The sequence below is a fragment of the Neocloeon triangulifer genome, unplaced genomic scaffold (genome assembly GCF_031216515.1).
Source record: "Neocloeon triangulifer isolate White Clay Creek 2 clone unplaced genomic scaffold, ASM3121651v1 ptg000008l, whole genome shotgun sequence".
Taxonomy (NCBI): domain Eukaryota; kingdom Metazoa; phylum Arthropoda; class Insecta; order Ephemeroptera; family Baetidae; genus Neocloeon; species Neocloeon triangulifer.
This window is the reverse complement of record NW_026775550.1, coordinates 3363825-3388037: the sequence shown is the minus strand read 5'-3', so window position 1 is coordinate 3388037 and position 24213 is coordinate 3363825. Positions and strand designations below refer to the sequence as shown.

At 36.0% G+C, this 24213-nt stretch overlaps 2 protein-coding genes across 4 annotated transcripts in view; both read right to left on the bottom strand.

Moving 5' to 3' along the window:
* LOC132194602 (NFX1-type zinc finger-containing protein 1-like) overlaps positions 1–12727 on the bottom strand; it is a 124076-nt gene extending 111349 nt beyond the window's left edge. The window contains exons 1-3 of one of the 2 annotated variants that reach the window (XM_059615982.1): positions 11690–12727; positions 10848–10940; positions 9487–9644 (exon numbers count right to left, since the gene is read on the bottom strand). The gene's annotated coding sequence lies outside the window, so the exon portion shown is untranslated. The remainder of the gene's footprint in view (positions 1–9486; positions 9645–10847; positions 10941–11689) is intronic. The other variant, XM_059615983.1, reaches the window with a different exon arrangement.
* A 1730-nt stretch (positions 12728–14457) lies between these two features.
* Positions 14458–23238, bottom strand: LOC132194640 (NFX1-type zinc finger-containing protein 1-like). Of its 2 annotated transcripts, none has more exons than XM_059616054.1 (16): positions 23097–23238; positions 21734–21926; positions 21185–21354; positions 19949–21025; positions 18678–19887; positions 18539–18622; positions 18202–18473; positions 17958–18101; positions 17535–17845; positions 16810–17398; positions 16260–16641; positions 16049–16202; positions 15875–15986; positions 15593–15816; positions 15268–15533; positions 14458–15210 (listed from the first exon to the last, which is right to left on the bottom strand). In XM_059616054.1, the coding sequence occupies exons 2-16, from the start codon at positions 21912–21914 to the stop codon at positions 14615–14617; spliced, it is 5772 nt and encodes a 1923-aa protein (XP_059472037.1). In that variant the 5' UTR covers positions 21915–21926; positions 23097–23238; the 3' UTR covers positions 14458–14614. The 2 variants fall into 2 exon arrangements, with proteins under 2 accessions (XP_059472037.1, XP_059472038.1); XM_059616055.1 differs by having other exon boundaries at positions 21734–21923; positions 23097–23227.
* Positions 23239–24213: the final 975 nt, after the last annotated feature.

Sequence of the window (24213 nt, the reverse complement as noted above, 5' to 3'; positions counted from 1 at the left end):
GGTATCTCAGGAGAGAAGTTTAATCTCCGTAAATTTTATATACAAGCTTCTTATATCCCGATAAATACAACATAATCAGATAATTTTAGCGTCATGATAGACGATAAACTTTAACCGCACAAATTTATAATTATTTAATTTTAGAAACAAATAATGAAGGATAGGAATGTTAAGCACCGGAAGCAAAAATACGAGAGCGAAAAATAATGTGTTTTTTTAATAAGAAGTTAATTAAACTGATGATTCTAACACCGGTCAAATCAATACAGCGTGTTGATAGACGTTACGCGAAAAAACCATTTAAAGTCTCAATAATATTAAAAAACATATATCAATTAGGTTCAAAATACAACAGGTATCTCAGGAGAGAAGTTTAATCTCCGTAAATTTTATATACAAGCTTCTTACATCCCGATAAATACAACATAATCAGCTAATTTTAGCGTCATGATAGACGATAAACATTAACCGCACAAATTTATAATTAGTTTAACTTAGAAACAAATAATGAAGGACAGGACTGTTAAACACCGGACGCAAAAACACGAGAGCCGAAAATAATGTGTTTTTTCTAATAAGAAGTTGATTAAACTGATGATTCTAACACCGGTCAAATCAATACAGCGTGTTGATAGACGTTACGCGAAAAAACCATTTAAAGTCTCAATAATATTAAAAAACATCAATCAATTAGGTTCAAAATACAACAGGTATCTCAGGAGAGAAGTTTAATCTCCGTAAATTTTATATACAAGCTTCTTACATCCCGATAAATACAACATAATCAGCTAATTTTAGCCTCATGATAGACGATAAACTTTAACCGCACAAATTTATAATAAGTTAAACATAGAAACAAATAATGAAGGACAGGACTGTTAAACACCGGACGCAAAAACACGAGAGCCGAAAATAATGTTTTTTTTCTAATAAGAAGATAATTAAACTGAAGATTCTAACACCGGTCAAATCAATACAGCGTGTTGATAGACGTTACGCGAAAAAACCATTTAAAGTCTCAATAATATTAAAAAACATCAATCAATTAGGTTCAAAATACAACAGGTATCTCAGGAGAGAAGTTTAATCTCCGTAAAATTTATATACAAGCTTCTTACATCCCGATAAATACAACATAATTAGCTAATTTTAGCGTCATGATAGACGATAAACTTTAACCGCACAAATTTATAATTAGTTAAACATAGAAACAAATAATGAAGGACAGGACTGTTAAACACCGGACGCAAAAACACGAGAGCCGAAAATAATGTTTTTTTTCTAATAAGAAGTTAATTAAACTGAAGATTCTAACACCGGTCAAATCAATACAGCGTGTTGATAGACGTTACGCGAAAAAACCATTTAAAGTCTCAATAATATTAAAAAACATCAATCAATTAGGTTCAAAATACAACAGGTATCTCAGGAGAGAAGTTTAATCTCCGTAAATTTTATATACAAGCTTCTTACATCCCGATAAATACAACATAATCAGCTAATTTTAGCGTCATGATAGACGATAAACTTTAACCGCACAAATTTATAATTAGTTAAACATAGAAACAAATAATGAAGGACAGGACTGTTAAACACCGGACGCAAAAACACGAGAGCCGAAAATAATGTTTTTTTTCTAATAAGAAGTTAATTAAACTGAAGATTCTAACACCGGTCAAATCAATACAGCGTGTTGATAGACGTTACGCGAAAAAACCATTTAAAGTCTCAATAATATTAAAAAACATCAATCAATTAGGTTCAAAATACAACAGGTATCTCAGGAGAGAAGTTTAATCTCCGTAAATTTTATATACAAGCTTATTACATCCCGATAAATACAACATAATCAGCTAATTTTAGCGTCATGATAGACGATAAACATTAACCGCACAAATTTATAATTAGTTTAACTTAGAAACAAATAATGAAGGACAGGACTGTTAAACACCGGACGCAAAAACACGAGAGCCGAAAATAATGTTTTTTTTCTAATAAGAAGTTAATTAAACTGAAGATTATAACACCGGTCAAATCAATACAGCGTGTTGATAGACGTTACGCGAAAAAACCATTTAAAGTCTCAATAATATTAAAAAACATCAATCAATTAGGTTCAAAATACAACAGGTATCACAGGAGAGAAGTTTAATCTCCGTAAATTTTATATACAAGCTTCTTACATCCCGATAAATACAACATAATCAGCTAATTTTAGCGTCATGATAGACGATAAACTTTAACCGCACAAATTTATAAATAGTTAAACATAGAAACAAATAATGAAGGACAGGACTGTTAAACACCGGACGCAAAAACACGAGAGCCGAAAATAATGTTTTTTTTCAAATAAGAAGTTAATTAAACTGAAGATTCTAACACCGGTCAAATCAATACACCGTGTTGATAGACGTTACGCGAAAAAACCATTAAAAGTCTCAATAATATTAAAAAACATCAATCAATTAGGTTCAAAATACAACAGGTATCTCAGGAGAGAAGTTTAATCTCCGTAAATTTTATATACAAGCTTCTTACATCCCGATAAATACAACATAATCAGCTAATTTTAGCGTCATGATAGACGATAAACTTTAACCGCACAAATTTATAATTAGTTAAACATAGAAACAAATAATGAAGGACAGGACTGTTAAACACCGGACGCAAAAACACGAGAGCCGAAAATAATGTTTTTTTTTTAATAAGAAGTTAATTAAACTGATGATTCTAACACCGGTCAAATCAATACAGCGTGTTGATAGACGTTACGCGAAAAAACCATTTAAAGTCTCAATAATATTAAAAAACATCAATCAATTAGGTTCAAAATACAACAGGTATCTCAGGAGAGAAGTTTAATCTCCGTAAATTTTATATACAAGCTTCTTACATCCCGATAAATACAACATAATCAGCTAATTTTAGCGTCATGATAGACGATAAACATTAACCGCACAAATTTATAATTAGTTTAACTTAGAAACAAATAATGAAGGACAGGACTGTTAAACACCGGACGCAAAAACACGAAAGCCGAAAATAATGTTTTTTTTCTAATAAGAAGTTAATTAAACTGAAGATTCTAACACCGGTCAAATCAATACAGCGTGTTGATAGACGTTACGCGAAAAAACCATTTAAAGTCTCAATAATATTAAAAAGCATCAATCAATTAGGTTCAAAATACAACAGGTATCACAGGAGAGAAGTTTAATCTCCGTAAATTTTATATACAAGCTTCTTACATCCCGACAAATACAACATAATCAGCTAATTTTAGCGTCATGATAGACGATAAACTTTAACCGCACAAATTTATAAATAGTTAAACATAGAAACAAATAATGAAGGACAGGACTGTTAAACACCGGACGCAAAAACACGAGAGCCAAAAATAATGTTTTTTTTCTAATAAGAAGTTAATTAAACTGAAGATTCTAACACCGGTCAAATCAATACAGCGTGTTGATAGACGTTACGCGAAAAAACCATTTAAAGTCTCAATAATATTAAAAAACATCAATCAATTAGGTTCAAAATACAACAGGTATCTCAGGAGAGAACTTTTATCTCCGTAAATTTTATATACAAGCTTCTTACATCCCGATAAATACAACATAATCAGCTAATTTTAGCGTCATGATAGACGATAAACATTAACCGCACAAATTTATAATTAGTTAAACATAAAAACAAATAATGAAGGACAGGACTGTTAAACACCGGACGCAAAAACAGGAGAGCCGAAAATAATGTTTATTTTTTAATAAGAAGTTAATTAAACTGAAGATTATAACACCGGTCAAATCAATACAGCGTGTTGATAGACGTTACGCGAAAAAACCATTTAAAGTCTCAATAATATTAAAAAACATCAATCAATTAGGTTCAAAATACAACAGGTATCACAGGAGAGAAGTTTAATCTCCGTAAATTTTATATACAAGCTTCTTACATCCCGATAAATACAACATAATCAGCTAATTTTAGCGTCATGATAGACGATAAACTTTAACCGCACAAATTTATAAATAGTTAAACACAGAAACAAATAATGAAGGACAGGACTGTTAAACACCGGACGCAAAACCACGAGAGCCGAAAATAATGTTTTTTTTCAAATAAGAAGTTAATTAAACTGAAGATTCTAACACCGGTCAAATCAATACACCGTGTTGATAGACGTTACGCGAAAAAACCATTAAAAGTCTCAATAATATTAAAAAACATCAATCAATTAGGTTCAAAATACAACAGGTATCTCAGGAGAGAAGTTTAATCTCCGTAAATTTTATATACAAGCTTCTTACATCCCGATAAATACAACATAATCAGCTAATTTTAGCGTCATGATAGACGATAAACTTTAACCGCACAAATTTATAATTAGTTAAACATAGAAACAAATAATGAAGGACAGGACTGTTAAACACCGGACGCAAAAACACGAGAGCCGAAAATAATGTTTTTTTTTTAATAAGAAGTTAATTAAACTGATGATTCTAACACCGGTCAAATCAATACAGCGTGTTGATAGACGTTACGCGAAAAAACCATTTAAAGTCTCAATAATATTAAAAAACATCAATCAATTAGGTTCAAAATACAACAGGTATCTCAGGAGAGAAGTTTAATCTCCGTAAATTTTATATACAAGCTTCTTACATCCCGATAAATACAACATAATCAGCTAATTTTAGCGTCATGATAGACGATAAACATTAACCGCACAAATTTATAATTAGTTTAACTTAGAAACAAATAATGAAGGACAGGACTGTTAAACACCGGACGCAAAAACACGAAAGCCGAAAATAATGTTTTTTTTCTAATAAGAAGTTAATTAAACTGAAGATTCTAACACCGGTCAAATCAATACAGCGTGTTGATAGACGTTACGCGAAAAAACCATTTAAAGTCTCAATAATATTAAAAAGCATCAATCAATTAGGTTCAAAATACAACAGGTATCACAGGAGAGAAGTTTAATCTCCGTAAATTTTATATACAAGCTTCTTACATCCCGACAAATACAACATAATCAGCTAATTTTAGCGTCATGATAGACGATAAACTTTAACCGCACAAATTTATAAATAGTTAAACATAGAAACAAATAATGAAGGACAGGACTGTTAAACACCGGACGCAAAAACACGAGAGCCAAAAATAATGTTTTTTTTCTAATAAGAAGTTAATTAAACTGAAGATTCTAACACCGGTCAAATCAATACAGCGTGTTGATAGACGTTACGCGAAAAAACCATTTAAAGTCTCAATAATATTAAAAAACATCAATCAATTAGGTTCAAAATACAACAGGTATCTCAGGAGAGAACTTTTATCTCCGTAAATTTTATATACAAGCTTCTTACATCCCGATAAATACAACATAATCAGCTAATTTTAGCGTCATGATAGACGATAAACATTAACCGCACAAATTTATAATTAGTTAAACATAAAAACAAATAATGAAGGACAGGACTGTTAAACACCGGACGCAAAAACAGGAGAGCCGAAAATAATGTTTATTTTTTAATAAGAAGTTAATTAAACTGATGATTCTAACACCGGTCAAATCAATACAGCGTGTTGATAGACGTTACGCGAAAAAACCATTTAAAGTCTCAATAATATTAAAAAACATCAATCAATTAGGTTCAAAATACAACAGGTATCTCAGGAGAGAAGTTTAATCTCCGTAAATTTTATATACAAGCTTCTTACATCTGGATAAATACAACATAATCAGCTAATTTTAGCGTCATGATAGACGAAAAACTTGAACCGCACAAATTAATAATTATTTAAACTTAGAAACAAATAATGAAGGACAGGACTGTTAAACACCGGACGCAAAAACACGAGAGCCGAAAATAATGTTTTTTTTCTAATAAGAAGTTAATTAAACTGATGATTCTAACACCGGTCAAATCAATACAGCGTGTTGATAGACGCTACGCGAAAAAACCATTTAAAGTCTCAATAATATTAAAAAACATCAATCAATTAGGTTCAAAATACAACAGGTATCTCAGGAGAGAAGTTTAATCTCCGTAAATTTTATATACAGGTTGGCCCATAAGTAGTCCGTGATCTTTGACAGCTCGCCACGGGCGAACCGTTGGTCGAATTTGAAAAATCTGCACAGATTCTGAAAGCCCAACTTTCTACAAATTTGCCTGGCATAGTAAGAATTTTGCCAGAGTTGAAATTGTAATTGTTTTAAAAGGAAAACTAAAAAATGAGAAAGTGCCTTATGGGACTTCCCATATAGCAGCATTATGAGTGTCGGAAGTTCAAAGTGAAAATCATGTTTTTTAGGTAAATCGACCCTCCTGAACACGAATCCGTGGTCGGTTTTTTGAAATTCTCATTATTTCTAATTTTTTCCCTCAATTTGCAAATATTTGCAAAATGTGCCAAAAAAACTAACACGTGGAGATAAAAATCTGAAAATTGCTGGAGGGGTGCATCTTGAACATAACAACAACGTAATTTTTCCATACTTGCTATTTTCCGGAAAATTGACCATTTTCACAAGGGGTCCACGTTTTGGTCTATTTCTCGATTTCTATGGGAGTTAAAAACAAAAGTTAAAGTGATTCTGAAAGCTGATTAAATTTCCTATCTTTCCTCTGTGAACATTAACTTTTCAACACTGGCTGCTTTTCCGGAAAATTGAAGGAAAAAATTAACTTATTTTTCCCCGAGAGTATGCAACCCGCAACAGAAAGTCTAAATAGCCAAAATGTAGCTTGGTTCTTTGGCAAGACACCCCTAAAATTTCAAAACTTTTCCTCCAGCCGTTTTTCCGCAATCGCCGATTTTCCCGACCTCTTTTGGGAAAAATAAAACTTTTCCGGAAAGGCATGTGTGATGAATCATTCGATTAGGCACGTCAAGGAGATGCTAGAAATGAATTTTTATCAAAATCGGATCATTTTTCAAATTTTCAGAGCAGTTTTTGTAAATTAAAAAAAGTTCATTTTTCAAACTGCTCTGAAAATTTGAAAAATGATCCGATTTTGATAAAAATTCATTTCTAGCATCTCCTTGACGTGCCTAATCGAATGATTCATCACACATGCCTTTCCGGAAAAGTTTTATTTTTCCCAAAAGGGGTCGGGAAAATCGGCGATTGCGGAAAAACGGCTGGAGGAAAAGTTTTGAAATTTTAGGGGTGTCTTGCCAAAGAACCAAGCTACATTTTGGCTATTTAGACTTTCTGTTGCGGGTTGCATACTCTCGGGGAAAAATAAGTTAATTTTTTCCTTCAATTTTCCGGAAAAGCAGCCAGTGTTGGAAAGTTAATGTTCACAGAGGAAAGATAGGAAAATTAATCAGCTTTCAGAATCACTTTAACTTTTGTTTTTAACTCCCATAGAAATCGAGAAATCGACCAAAATGTGGACCCCTTGTGAAAATGGTCAATTTTCCGGAAAATAGCAAGTATGGAAAAATTACGTTGTTGTTATGTTCAAGATGCACCCCTCCAGCAATTTTCAGATTTCTATCTCCACGTGTTAGTTTTTTTGGCACATTTTGCAAATATTTGCAAATTGAGGGAAAAAATTAGAAATAATGAGAATTTCAAAAAACCGACCACGGATTCGTGTTCAGGAGGGTCGATTTACCTAAAAAACATGATTTTCACTTTGAACTTCCGACACTCATAATGCTGCTATATGGGAAGTCCCATAAGGCACTTTCTCATTTTTTAGTTTTCCTTTTAAAACAATTACAATTTCAACTCTGGCAAAATTCTTACTATGCCAGGCAAATTTGTAGAAAGTTGGGCTTTCAGAATCTGTGCAGATTTTTCAAATTCGACCAACGGTTCGCCCGTGGCGAGCTGTCAAAGATCACGGACTACTTATGGGCCAACCTGTACAAGCTTCTTACATCCCGATAAATACAACATAATCAGCTAATTTTAGCGTCATGATAGACGATAAACTTTAACCGCACAAATTTATAATTAGTTAAACATAGAAACAAATAATGAAGGACAGGACTGTTAAACACCGGACGCAAAAACACGAGAGCCGAAAATAATGTTTTTTTTTTAATAAGAAGTTAATTAAACTGATGATTCTAACACCGGTCAAATCAATACAGCGTGTTGATAGACGTTACGCGAAAAAACCATTTAAAGTCTCAATAATATTAAAAAACATCAATCAATTAGGTTCAAAATACAACAGGTATCTCAGGAGAGAAGTTTAATCTCCGTAAATTTTATATACAAGCTTCTTATATCCCGATAAATACAAAATAATCAGATAATTTTAGCGTCATGATAGACGATAAACTTTAACCGCACAAATTTATAATTAGTTAATTTTAGAAACAAATAATGAAGGATAGGAATGTTAAACACCGGAAGCAAAAATACGAGAGCGAAAAATGATGTGTTTTTTTAATAAGAAGTTAATTAAACTGATGATTCTAACACCGGTCAAATCAATACAGCGTGTTGATAGACGTTACGCGAAAAAACCATTTAAAGTCTCAATAATATTTAAAAACATCAATCAATTCGGTTCAAAATACAACAGTTATCTCAGGAGAGAAGTTTAATCTCCGTAAATTTTATATACAAGCTTCTTATATCCCGATAAATACAACATAAATCAGCAAATATTTTTGATGTTGCTGATTAAAGATCTTTAGATATCTATATCTTCATTCTTTAAGATCAACTTCTATGTAAGTACATTTTTATCACAAAACGTCCAGATTCCAGCGGGTGAACTAAATTTGCATATGAATTTTACCACAGCCAACAGCGTTATTATTTTTTATTACATGGATTGATATGAACAAGACGGGTTTTAGCAATTTAACAACACTGAAAACTTTAGGAAGCTATAAAAAAAATAATAAAACCCTAATTTTTTTCTGTGAAAATGTTTTTGGCATTCAATAATAGTAATTATTAAATTGAAAATGGAAAAATATGGTTAAGGACTAAGGCCAAATTTCAAGCTCGGAGAATTTCATTTTGACTTATAAACACATTTTGTTAACGAATTTTGCTCAATAGAACAATTCACAAAATTGCTTCTAGCCGCGTTTCAATCAGAATTCATGGAATCTCAAAAATTACGCTGAATCAAGTTAGACACTTTTGCTTGATTTCATGGTTTGGTTATTTTGCTCCGATCATTTGTTCGATTAGGTTTAAAAGTAAAATAAACTGAATGAATTGAGGCGGACGCCGGTACAAGTAAGCCCTTAGATGGCCAATTTAGGTAACCGGCACAACGGGAGCGTCTAATTTCTTCCAAAGATAGCAGTCAATAATACAAGTTCAAATTTTCTGTAGTATTGAGAAAATGAAGTTGCCATAAAATGATCGCGTATCGCCAGGAGAGGAGAAACATTGGAACAAACTGCTTTGAATTTGTGACAATAGAAAAAAAAATATATTTTGGAAGGCAACGAATTGCTTAAAAATTGAACTTTGGCACTCACCTCAGTCGGCGTTCTCGAAAGTGACCAGGTTTGCTGGTTACAGCGGTGGATCATGGCCTTGGCAACTCTGCCTGGGCTGCGGGAGGGACTCCGTGGCTGGGGGGACCTTGCACTGGCGCCTCAGCCGACTCACAAGAGGATGCAGGGGCGGCCAACAACTAAAAGAAGACAAATGTTCACATTCATTTTTTCCTATCAATGAGTGAATTCAACCGAGTCTTGACTTTTTCACCACAATAAATACAAATTTAGCCACAAATTCCATACAATTCAACATTTATGTTTATAATGAAATATCACCCACCATGAATTGATTCCAATTGTGCAAAGAGGGTTGAAAAATTTATCGGTCCAACTAGCTGTGCTCATTTCTCTTCTGAACCAAGGTAAAATAAAAAGGTTCAGCTTATTTGCGGCAATAACATGATGGCGGTGTTTGAAAAACCAAGAAGGTGTGCAGGAGTAGAAAACCTTCTTACAATTTGAATGTGGGATATGTAAAATGCTGATGCAGATAGTGCTTAATCAGCCTCGCAATTTGATGAACAAGTTCATATACAGAATAGCTCTTCACTGCAGCAAAGCAGAGGCAAAAAAACTATTACAAAAAATTTAAAGTAACTTGTTTCAAAATATAATAACAGTAAACTGAATTGGAGTTTATTCATTAAAATCTAATTAAAATTTAATTGCAACCATGGTTAAGCTTAGTGAACAAGTTTAACTCGCTGGTCACTCTGGCTCGATAAAATCACAGAGACGACCTGCAAACTTATCAACAATTTTCAATTTTTCTGACACTTTTGGACTTGGTTGCAGCTGCAGTCATTCAAAGAGCTTAGTAAGACTTTTACTAATGCAAAGTGACTGATTAAGACACAAACTAATATTTTTTCCACTTGAACCTAACTTCTTCATTCCAACATTTGGTTTTTACTCTCAACAAATAACTAGTTGCATTTTTCCTTCCAAAACTCTACTGCTTATGATATTTCCAGTTATTAACAGTAGCAAATTTTTTTAAATAAAATATTCACAAGCAATTGAATAAAGCTAATTTGGCATTCACAGATATTTGTCAGGTGTCATTAGATAAAAGCAACCCAACCCCACCAATTGTCATTTAATTTCCGACAAGAGCGCACAAATTTTGATATACTTCAAATCACATTCTTAACTGTCAATTTTCTGTCCGGTGATTAAATTCAGTATGGAATTGCTTGAAATATAATTTTTGTCTTTGTTGAAATAATCAAATTTTATATATTGTTAAGGATGTGTATCGCTCCATCCGGTGAGATAATTTTTTTAATTGGAATTTTAATTAAGGAAAAAAAGATTCTGCAGGAATAATTATATACTTTCTATTGAATATTCCCCAAGAAGTGCCAGCAAAGCCTCCAGAGGAAAAACGTGTACATTGGTCCTTGGAAATTATATCCATGTTTCCACTTCTAGAACAAGAGAAGAATTAATTATTCTAGATTTGCGCATACCACCTTATTGGTATATTGTGTGAGATTCATAATCGACAAGAATTGACTTCCAAAGTGGTTTCTTTTTCAAAATTGTTTCACTTTCAAAAGTAAAAAATGATTAATGTGAAAATCGCTATTGATTATTAGACTGTTTTATCTCTTTGAAAAGGGCAACTTTTTTGGTGCCGAAATCTAGTTGAATTAATCCAAGTATAATTTTGAAGTGTAATTTAAAATTATATCAATACAGTACACAGCAACGCAATTAATATGAAGAAAATTTTTTCCTTGATATTAATATTCAAAATTAAATCTAAGGTTTTAAATGATTTAATTTTTATTTGAGCAAAAAAAAAATTAAAAAAATAAATTCCACAACCAGATTGAGCATATTTTGCTCATGAGCACCCCTGGGCAAAGGTCCATTGAGCATGAGCACATGCAAGTGAGCATGCACCCTCCGACGTCAGCATGCTCACGAGCAGACGTAGTCGAGCACTAAAAAGGTGATCATGCTCACGACCAAAATTAGATGAGCAGATGAAAATGCCCAGCTTTAAAAAAGAAATGTAAATTTTGGTAGCGAATTTTATTATCGAAAGGTGGCTATTGCAGAGCAAATTCTCATCGTTTCATACAACTTTAGCCAACAACAACATCAGTAAACTGTCGAAAAGAACTAGAATTTAAAATTGAGACGCATTACGGCAACACGTGATACTCACCATTTTAAAATGCGTTGTTTCTCCGATTAAGTCGATCATGCTCTCACCAAATTTCACAAAATTTAAGCCTCGTCGGTCATCGAGGCGAGAAGGGCCATCCATATATGTGCACATCGGCAGCTTGTTGTCGCGGGCGCGTACGACATGAAACAACAAACATATTCAAATACATTAACGGGGATGATAAACTACTCAGGGACATGCTGGGAGAAATTATTTAAAATAAATATAATCAACAATAAATTGTTTAAAGTGACAGAGAAAAACTGGCAAAATTTATATAGCAAAACCTTGCACCAAATGGTAACGTGGGAATTAAGGGAGAGGGAAAAAGACAAAATCTATACTTGTCAAGTCCGATTGGGCCCGGACACGAGGGCTCTGGTCCCTTAAAAGAAGCTAGCCCAGCACAAATACATATTGAATAACGCTTTTCTGTATTGCGGAAGGACAAGCCACACCGCAGTCAGAGAAAGCTAGCAACTCTGGTATGGCAATTAGTTCACATCGGGAGGCCGAAGCCAAACCGATGAGAAAAAGAGCGACCAGACCCGTGGCTTCTTCAAAAGAAGCCCCCGCCCACGTGCAAAAAAGGGCCCTTATTCTCGCGTTCAAGCCCGATCTCTACACATGTTTGGCCCCCCGGCTGTGATTAGTGCAGTTAATTATTCCCTTCGGAGTCAGAACGCCAAAAGAAAAAAAAACAAGGAATGGCGTAAAATGTGGTGGTTCTACATACTTGTGACGTCCGATTGGGCCCGAACACGAGGTCTCTCTCTGGTTCCCTTTGAAAACTAGCCCAGTATGAATATTTGCATATCGCTTTTCTGCATTGCGGAAGGACAAGCCACACCGCAGTCAGAGAAAGCTAGCAACTCTGGTGTGGCAATTAGTTCACATCGGGAGGCCGAAGCCAAACCGATGAGAAAAAGAGCGACCAGACCCGTGGCTTCTTCAAAAGAAGCCCCCGCCCACGTGCAAAAAAGGGCCCTTATTCTCGCGTTCAAGCCCGATCTCTACACATGTTTGGCCCCCCGGCTGTGATTAGTGCAGTTAATTATTCCCTTCATAATCAGAACGCCAAAAAAAAAAAAAAAAAAAAAAACAAGGAATGGTGTAAAATGTGGTGGTTCTACTTGTGACGTCCGATTGGGCCCGAACACGAGGGCTCTGGTCCCTTAAAAGAAGCTAGCCCAGCACGAATATTGAATATCGCTTTTCTGCATTGCGGAAGGACAAGCCACACCGCAGTCAGAGAAAGCTATAGCAACTCTGGTATGGCAATTAGTTCACATCGGGAGGCCGAAGCCAAACCGACGAGAAAAAGAGCGACCAGACCCGTGGCTTTCAAAAGAAGCCCCCGCCCACGTGTAAAAAAAGGACCCTTCTCGCGTTCAAGCCCGATTTCTACACATGTTTGGCCCCCCGGCTGTGATTAGTGCAGTTAATTATTCCCTTCATAGTCAGAACGCCAAAAGAAAAAAAAAAAAACAAGGAATATATGGCGTAAAATGTGGTGGTTCTACATACTTGTGACGTCCGATTGGGCCCGAACACGAGGTCTCTCTCTGGTTCCCTTTGAAAACTAGCCCAGTATGAATGTTGCATAACGCTTTTCTGCATTGCGGAAGGACAAGCCACACCGCAGAGCAGAGAAAGCGAGCAATTAACTGGTACGACATATCATCGGGAGGCCGAAGCCAAACCGATGAGAAAAAGATCGACCAGCCCCGTGGCTTTCAAAAGAAGCCCCGGCCCACGTGTAAAAAAGGGCCCTTCTCTCGCGTTCAAGCCTAATTGCACGTTTGGAACTCCCCGGCTACATTTTCTCTTCGGTTGAACTAAAAAAGAACTCACCCCCAAGAAGTCTCACCCCTTTCAAGGTTTCGTGTTAGCCTGTTGGGTCGCGTCTTCGTTGTCGGCGTCGCGTCCTTTCCCCAGATCACGAGAGGTGACCCTTGCCGCTGCCCGTCAAAACCAACATGGCCATCATTAAGGATAGTAATACATATAGCTAGAATATTCTACGGCATGTCCATTTTCACAAAGCGAGGAGAATCGGGCCGGGTGCAACAAATTGCTAAGAATGCTAAGGTGGATTTGGATTGGGTGGTTTCATGTTTTGATAATCATTGCGGGTGGGAGTGGATCATTCAAATCTGCTTTGAACTTCGCCCTCTTTGGTTCCCATTTTAAACCAAACAGCGCCACAAGAACACTTTGGCTTATTTCATGCATTTTAATGGCATGTGAATCAGCCAAGCCAGCCAATAAGTCTTCAGCCTTCTTGAGCCAGGCTGCTGCCTCTCTGTTATAATTATATTAAATTTCGCTGTCTGACCAGACCAAAGGAACCTAGCTTTTCCTCACTGATATAGTCAGCCTATAAAAATTGAAAAGTTTTGCTTCTCTACTCGGCGTCCGCATGCTGACTTAAAATTCATATTCACAAGTTTTAGGTTTTTATTTTTTTTATCACAGTGTACATACAATAATTATTTATCATACTTAACTTGTTTAATCTCGATCGTTTTAATTTTCGTTCAATATGATATATTGGAATTGTAAATCTAAAAATTACAGGGCACCAGAAAAATAATTCTTAAAAGTAAAAAGGGTTAAGAGAAATGAAATTAAAAAGTAAAACCCAAAGAAACCACTTGAAACAGGAAAAAATAATCAGTTTCTCCCGTCTCGAAACGTATTTCCACGTAAGAGGCGATTGGTCAAAAGTTACTAATTAAAAATTAAAGATTATCTCTACCCAATAAAGTTTTATAATAGATTTTTATTAATTCTTACAGAACAATAATATGCAATATTCATAATAATGTAGAAAAGCAAAAAACCAGAGCAAAATTAACAAATCTTTATGTTTTAGTCTCATGATGTGCATCAATTGAATGCCCATACAAAATTTTCAATTTAAGTGGCACTGATGACTCTGCCCTTATTATCGTGTTGTTTAGCATGGTCCAGGTCAGGAAACTGGATTGGGCCATCCGACAGAGCTGCTTGACACTTGCTGCATACCTTGGTTACCTTCTTAGAGCCATATTCAAAGTTTTTACACTCGCCACATTTCTGCCAGAGTGACTTAAGCCTCAGCAAAGTATCATCAGGAAGTTTAACTTCCCTTATTCTGCTGGTGGGGTTGATTTTCAAATTCAGGGCAGAGAGAAGACGCTCAAAATCTCTGGTATGCTGAGTCGACATTGATCTGCACCCTTTCAGCATTTCAACGATAAAATCAACTTCACTCTTCTTGTCATTGATTTGGAGAGCCTTATATCCAAACATCAATTTTGACTCCAATAGTTCTATTAGAACTTGAACAACGTCCATCTTTTTCTTCATCAAAGGCACTTGATTGATGAAAGCAAAACTTGGTCCACTCGTACGATTTCGTCCTTTCCGGCCTCTTCCAGCCTGGTTGGCACCTGCTTGAGCGTCTCCTTCATAGCCTTTTCTGGTTTCCAGGCACATCCTTGTCATAAAATCGGTCAATGAGTCAATTCCAACTAAAAAAGAATAATATATTATTTGAGAGGGTTGAAAAGAATAAAAAAATATAATACATTTTTCACACAATGGACCATGTCTAAGTGTTTGGGACATCAATTCCTTGGCCATCAGGTTTCCATTTGGTTGGGTTTTGTTGCGAATCTCTTTGAAGTCGTCAAATGGCTCCAAGATTTCTTTCTTATAACGCAATAGTTTGGCTGAAATTTGTTTCAGGCACAGTGGACATCTCTTGATTTCCAGTTGTGAAGATTGCCACTTAAACCATGCTTCCAGAGCACTTGCCTCAACTGTGTGGTGGCAGTCTGGGAGAAGGATGAACCTAGGAATTAAAAATGTATGCATATTTTTTTGAAGATTTTTAGACATTTTATTTCATACCTTGGGTCCTCTGGAATGTCAGCCAATGTGGGAAATGCATGATGCAGCAACTCTTCCTTATCACATTCCCAACATAGGCCAGGGCAAGGGCTGCCACAGAACCCAGCACAAGGGTGCGTGCATTTTAATGTTTTGGAGCATTTTTCGTCACATCTGGTAAAATTGCACTTCATTTCGCACTGGTTCGTGCATTTTCCATGCTCACATTTTACACTGCACTTTTTCTGCACATAGTTTAATATAAATATAAGAATTAAATTTTTCAATTCATGAATGTTATACCTTGCAAATGCTTTTATTCATTCCGCAAGGAAATTCTTGGGTTTCATGGGCACATGAAATGCTGGACTTCTGTGTGCATGGTGGACATGGTTCACTGCATTGAGAGGGGCACCTGTCAAATTTGAAGTGCACAAAATTAGCAAATAAATAAATTTCCTTCTCAACAAAAATTACCTGTGGCCGCAAATTAACTCCTTAAAGCACTTCTGCTTGCAAGGCACATGGAACCTTCCTTGGTGACAAGTCCTGCACGTTCCTCCGCATGCGTGTCCGCATTCTAGCAATGTATTGCATTTGGCTGTGCATCTCATCACATCAGCCTTTATCCCTGAGTAACAAGAAAATGTAATTATTGTATTAAAAATAGATAATCATTTTTGCTTGCCTTTGGTCTTCTCCAGACAGAGCCTTTTGATTTCATGTCCACACATTCCTATTTGCAGTTCCACAACCTCCCGGCAATTGGGGGTGCATTCTTCGGAGCACTTGGCTTTGCAAGTGTGTCCGCAAGAAAGAAGCTTCTTGCACTGCTCTGCACAATCTTCCTTGGTTGCTTCTCGGCCGCAAGGCACCTTTGCAGAGTGGCCACACTCCAAAATGACCTTTTCCACCAACTGAATGCAAGGAGAGCATTCAGTGTTGCACTTCTTTAAGCAACGGTGACCACAGTCGAGCATTTTGGCACACATGTTGCGACACTCGATTCCCTCAGGGTCGATGTGACATTTTAAGTCAAATTGATGGCCACAGCTCCTCTTAACTTTCACCTGATAAAAGACCAGCATTTTATTGTTATTAGTTTAAAAAAATATTTTTTCATTATTTTTCAATTATTTTACAATGACAAAACTAATCATGTTTAAAGTTTAATTCAATTTTACCATCAAATTAAATGCAAGATATAAACAATGAATGCACTCAAGAATGGATTATACCTTGACTTCGCAAACATCACATTCCTCCCAGCATTTCTTATTGCATGGATGATTTGATCGGCAGTCCTTGTTCATCTTTATGCATGACTTCGTACACTTGTATTGAAGGTGGTCGGGATCAGAGTCCGTGTGGCACTTGCTGGTGCAGCTGTGACCGCAAGGTGCCTGCATGTCGCAGGGTTGAGGACACCTCTTGCAAGAACATGCAACCTCTGCCTCGTGGTTGCACTCAGTGAATTTCTTTTTCACGATTTCTGTGCAGAAGAAATGTTCTTCGTCGGCGTGACATCTCATCATTGCCTGGTGACTGCAGGGAAGGTTCTTTTGCACCATTTCCATGCAATTCCAGCCACACTTGACGAAGCACTTTTGTTTGCACCTGTGAAGCCCAGCATTGCATTTTCTCTCGCAAGGTGCATTGCACTGAATTTCAGCATGCTTGATTTGCATCAAGTGGCAAACAGTCTTGCAAGGATGACCACAGTTGAGCTGGTCCTCACAAATCAGGTTGCAGCCACCATAAGGAGAAAGCGTTTGGAAGTCTTTTGGGGTCGACACTTTAAATTTGTAGTGAGGATGAACTTCACATCTAAATAAAAAGTATAGTGAAATTTAGGTGTGATAAAAGATGCCAAGTAAAAAACGTGAACTCTTTAGGTTACAATAAAAAGGAGATCAAGGCTTTCTCCAATTCTCTTTAATTAAAAATAATTATTTGCATTTACCTGAGGGTTAGAGAAGAATCCAGAGCGTTCTGATCTTCGATTGATTTTCGAACAGCCTTCCACGTCGAATTGTTTGCAGAAAGAATTCCCATATCTCCGATAATGATGAAGCCTTGCTTGGCTCTGGACAAAGCTACGCAGACTCTGTTCTCAGTTGCTAAAAATCCAATTCTTCCCTCTGCATTGCTCCTGACGAGGGAGAGGAGAATGATGTCATTTTCTTCACCTTGAAAGTCATCCACCACAGACACTCTCACACCTGCCAGTTCTTTTTCATCTTTTGATGAATTGGATAAGATGGATTTGAGCTTCTGAAAATAAAAATCGTATTTATTGTCTGTAATATTTCTCAATCAAAATAAATTACAAAATACAATATTTAAAATTAATAATACTCGTCTGAGATTTTTTAGTCTTTTTTACCTGTTTTATAAGAAACATTTGTCCCTTGTAAGTAGTCAGGATGGTGATTTGATTTGCTGTGTATCCTTGTTTCAACAAATGTTGACAAAGAGAAATCAAAAAGGATGCTTCGTGTGGATTAGTTCTGCTTGAGTTTTCTTTGTCCTGAAACAATAAGAATCAAATTGCATTATTTGCCTGAACGTGATTTAAAATATATTCCAATAAATTCATTTTAATCAAACATTAATAATATTTCTATTACCTGCTGCTCTGGTTCAGAATGTGTAACAAATGAAAGCCTTTGTGTCAAGCTTTTCAATTTGGGTCTCTCGAACACACTTTGATGGTTCTCAAGGGTTTTGTAGATTGTTGGCACAATGAGTTTGGCCATCTCGGGTGCCATTCTGTGTTGAACTTGCAAGGTGATGCACCCTTCTCTGTTGATGACCATTCTTTCGAAGAGAGACACGTCAAAATTGTAGAACTTTCCCAGCTCATACTCAGAAATCTTAGGACGCAGCTGCTTGTGGTCACCTACATGATAGATGCAAGAAATTGTTAATTGTTTAAAGAACATGCGCAAAGTTTAACATCATTACCAATCAAAATCAGATGTTTGCAACTTTTAGAGATGCAGGCCACAATGTGCGCTTCCATAACTTCAGCTGCTTCTTCAATGATAGCTGAAATTATTTCATTAATACTAAGCAACGTACGACAAGAAAATATTAGATATACCGATTTCACAGCCCAAAATGCTCAGCATAGAATGCAGTCTTGCTGCTCCATTTGTTGTTAAACCAATGACATCCTTTGATCTCAGTTCACTAACATTTTCCATGCTAAGGAGTTCATCCAAAGTTTTCTTCATCTGGATGATTTCTCCCATTATCAATTGCCTTTTCTCTTCAAGCTCCACCAAGTCCTTGCGAAGAATATAATAGTGAAGCTCTAGAAGATCAGCCATGTTCATGTTGCTGCGTCTTTTCCAAGTTTTTTCAAGAACCTCTCCTTGACTCAAATCAGCATCTACTTCAGCAGCGATTATCTCTAAACCTTCTATCACATTGGAAAAGTATGTGCCTTGCTCTTTGATCTGATAGGAAAAAAGCTGTTTCTCTTCAGGAGAAAGATGCTCATCCTCTTTAATATCTTCTAGATTGTCGAATGTCCAACGCCGAATCTTGTCTTCCAACTCTTTGAATGTAACAAAAATTTTATCAATGCGCCCTGTGAAGGGGTCAGAGGGCACATCCTGATCATGTAATTGAAGTGCTGAAGCAATGCTAGCATCGAGAACTGGTGGGATTGAGTGATCTCCAGGATTTGTAAGGAAAAACCCTTGCCTCAAATTGACGGCTTGATTCAGGGGAGCAATTTGTCGGTCAATTACCACAAGTCGATCGTAAGCTTCTCTGAGAGCATCTCGAACTTTATACTGTGCCTTCGACCGCTTGACATTAAGCTTCCTCAAATTGTATGCATCCAACTCTTCACATCTTGATTGACCACCAATGCGCACTAAACTCTCGGTAAAATTCAGCATTCCAACCAAAAATTGGTCCAGTGCGTGATTTGTGAGACAAACGACAAGAATGGGAGTTTTTCTTTTCATAGCTTGTTGGTTTCGGATCAGGATTTCTGCAATTTTCAAAGCCATGAAAGTCTTGCCAGTGCCAGGCGGTCCTTGGATAACAGCAAGTTCTTTGGTCAAAGCAGCTTTCAGGGCTTTGTACTGGGAGTTATCTAGGCCCAGTTGTTCAGCATCAGGCCACGATGCATCATTCAAGATTGTCAGCTGATATGAACCTCTTGTTCCTTTGATTTTAATCTGCACAGGTTCAACATCAAGCAAATATGCTGGAGGTTCATCATCCTTTTGCACGTTAATGAAGTATTTTGGGAAAGGAAAGTTCCGATCATTTAGATTCTTCAGTGTTCCAAGAACCTGTGAAATAAATTATTTTATATTATAATACAAATATAATGCAAACATTAATGCAAGTCACCTGGTAATAAGGCTCAAAGAAAACTTCACTCTCAATCATGGTGTATTTGGCATTCTTATCGTAAATGTTTTCATCATACTTCTCGCAAAAGGTCACCAAGATTTGCTTCTGCCTAAGATATTTCACATCTCGGCTGCTAACTGTGGCAAAGAGAAGTGTCTGGAAGCAGTTTCGAGTGAAACAGAGCAGGGCGCCGTGCATGAACTTCTTGGTTTGCTCCCAGTTGGTCCTCTGGAATCGTCTGCTATTTGTTGATGTATCAAAACACAGCAATGTGCCTTCGTTCAGCACTCTTGCGCCTTCAATTTCCCTCACATATTTGATGAACTGCACATCCTTGTATACTCTGACTGACAGCGACTCGCACTTCTTGCTGTCGGTGCCTTTGAGAATGTCCTGCACTCCTTCTCGAAGAGGTCGAACAAAATCTTCTCGCAGCAGACGGTACTGAGTGTCCAGGTAGTGTTCAACATCAAAGTAGGGACCGTTGATCACGTTCGGCCTCAGAAAGGGCCGCTGAGGGTTGACGACATCTTCAAAGGTGGGATAAATGCTGATTTCCCTGAAGTCGTTCGGCGGCTGCTCGTACTTCATTTTCTCCACTTGTTCCATTCGCCGGTCGTGCCAAGTTGGCTTCTTCGGGGCATTCACCTGCAGAGCTTCTACGTGGCCAACCAAACTCTTGTATTTTTGCAGCAACTCAGGTGCAACCTGCACACAGTCTTGACTACTGCTGATGCCATTCAGACTGACAAAGCAGCATTCGACGGTTTTCTTCAGCCCTGCTGCTGTGATTGGCAACATCTCCACCAAGGTTGTGAAGAACAGCGCAATGTTTTCTGCCACTTGAGTAAAGGTCAAGTGGTCTTTCATCGAACTGTTCAGCAGCATTGTTGGAAAACAATTCATGAAGTCAGGGTGGCATGTTTGATTGACCAGCATGGCCTTGTGCTTGTCGTATTCCGACTCGCAGACTTTCCGCAGAACGCAAAGAACAAGTTGAAAGTCTGACAGATTTAACTCGCCCTTCACAAGTTCATCCCACTGGTCGCTTCTCTCAGCAAGCTGTTTCACAACCTAAAAACAAAAGGATCGCTATTTTACTTAATTTAACAACCTTCAAATTTATTATCAGCCCCTGCTGAGCACGGCATACATACCCGCAAGGCAGAAGTGCTTTGCAGGTTGCATAATTCATTTCTCCACAAGTCGATGTTTCAAAAGAGTTGTATTTACCTGAAAGGGGTCTTCATCAACCAATCTTTGAAGAGCTGCGACAAAATTTAGATTCTTTTTGGCCTGATAGAAGTTGCCTCTACCATTTTGATTGGTCACATTAATGTGTGAATTTCCTCTTGGCACTGATGGTTCTCTGCAGAGTCTCCAGTTATCTCCATTAATATTTGCTATAAATAATAAATGAAAACAATACTTTGAAGAAGGAATAATGAAAAATATAGATTTTTTTAGAATTATTTCGCTTGTTGGAAAATTATTGTTTGTAATTCCACACCATGAATAAATAGCAATAATAATTAATTAAAAATGGTCATAGCATAGTTAATCGTTCTAAATTAATTTAATTATTGAATCAAAATTTGTACATAATTTTACAATTCATTCAGTTTCAAATTTCAATTTTCAGAGAATCCAATTTGTATAAGAAAAAAAATTACTAAATTATTTTCTGCTAGTATTTCCATTAGATAGATTAATAATCACAAATCACACAATTGTGGATTTATTTCGAAATTAAAAGAATTAACTTATAATTTTTGAAAATACCTCTAAATCCATGAGCAGGCTGCTGCGGGCGTCTGGACGCAGTGCCATGATGAGGGTTTTGTGTATTTTGGTTGCGAGCTGTCAAGGCTGCTGCCTGAGCTCTCCATCCTGCAGAATTATTTCCATCAATCCTCCTTCTTTGGGCTGGTGGCAAATACGTTGGCTTTTCATGCTCCTCCATTATCTATCTCTGCTGTCAAAACACCAACAAAAATTATCAATTAAGCGGGATTTTCATTAAAAAAATATTTCTGAAATCTTTTTTATATGAAATTGTTTTTTGCAAACCAAAATTGAAATGCTGCTTATATTGTAAAAAATATTAATTTAAATTTCAATATCAAAATTATTACTGTAAAAACTAACAATTCACAAAACAAAATCTTTTTTTTAATTAATTTTCTATTTATTATCTTCATGAAATGTAAACTGTCAACATCTAATGATTAAATGTTTCTGCAAATGAGGAATTCAGAGGAATGAATCATACCATATCAGCGTTAATTAGCTTTGGACATAGATAAAAAAATAATTATCCGGAATTATCGTCACTATTTATTAAGTGTCTGCTCATATACTCAATACGCCCAGAATACGCCCGACCAAAATTAATTTTAAATTTATGATACGCTTGGTTTTTGACTGGAACATAGAACATTAAATTTCTTATAATTAATGGATAATGAATAAAAATTAATGAGAATTTTATATTAAACGAAAATTGCTGTCAATCGCACCGAAATGATATTTTTTGGCAACGAAGAATAAGAAACAAAAGCTTCATACAAAATTATAATCATTTTCCTTACAGGACAACGTTTATTGGTTTTCCGGATTTTTTTAAGAATAGAATTTAAATCAATTTAATTTTAACTACGCGAAAATCCAAATTTAAAATATTCACATAATACATATATACGAAAAGAAAGGCAGCAAAGTGCAAAAATTCCATGTAATCTCCTTGCTCTCATGTTTAAAACTTAAAACAATGGAAGAAAGACCGCGCCTATTTTGTCCACGTTTAGGTTCAGCTTAGGTTAATTTGGGGAAGAACCAAAATGTGCGGTACACATTATTTCAATTTAAATTATTCTTCTAGGGCTTGGCAGAGCTTCACGTAGCATAATTTACAATTAAATTCGATGAAAACTTAAAAAAGTATCAGAATATCAAATGACAAAAACAATACCGACCAGGCTAGCTTGTGAGAAATGCAAACAAGATGCGACTTTTCTCTCGCGATCTCCAACCGGCAAAGCCGGCGCGCGCGTTTTCACTCTCGCTCTCAACGCAAAATCGCAAGCCAAACAAATTAATCGAACCTCAATAATTAAGAGAGCGTCAGAAACTTCGTGATCCATACCTTTTGCACTCGAATCATCCAGCGCAGACTGAAACTCAGTGCCTTTTAAATTTCCTCGTCGAAAAGAGAAGTACAGAAGTCTAGTCGACTTTTTTCGCTCGTACTCGTAACCCCTCCGGCCGCAGGCCGCATTCGGCGTTCTTTTTCCTTCTCCTCCCGCCGTGCTCTCGCTGCGCCACCGCACTTGTATGTACGTGTTGGTACTTGTATTAGCCTGCAAACGAGGAAAATATTATGTATATGTAGTGCGCCGTGCGGTGAGTCATCTTCCTACTCATCTTCTGCGAATTCTTCCTTCTTCCCACCCTCTGGCGGTGCTTGACAAAAATTATACAAAACCCTGCCGAATATTTCTCCTTTTGTTACGTCAAAACGTGAAGGTGAAGAACTATTATGTATCAAATTATTAATTTATTGCGGCTCACAATTAACAATCACAAGACAAAGTGGCATTTTGGTAAGAGCTGCATTTTGAACTTGTTTAGTCGGGAGATAATTTTGTGGTTTGATTAATTTTAATTTATGAATAAAAAATTTGCGGAAAAATTCATTGATACTTGTATGTGTACGAAATTAATTATGAATGGCTAATTTTTACAAAGGAGTCAAATTACAATTGATTTAAATTATTTATCTTTAAATTATAAATAGCTCTATTTTTCGCTATTTTTATTAATCAACATGAGATAATTATGTGATATATATCTATGGACATAAACGGTTTTGCACTATGTATTTATTATTTTACAAAATAACTTCAATTTGGACGTAAGCCTTTTTTTCTTTCCTTTTTCCCCGCAAAACATTTGGAAATAAAAAAATTGATCAAAGGTAATTTTTTGTTTATTTTGAAATAAATTTTCTAAATAATTATAAATTATGCTTCTTGTTATATCAGTTCATTTTTATTTTTATGCTACCTTTCTTTAGCACAAATTTGTACAAAGATTATTGGCGTCAAAAAATTGTAACTTCTAATAAAATGCAAAATGCAGTGATCTTATAGTGATGATTTAAAAAAAAATAATGATAAATAAAGTAATTAATTTTGGTCATTATATGATATAGATTAAAAACAAAAATTCAGAATTTTCTTCCGTATCAATTGTCAAATTAA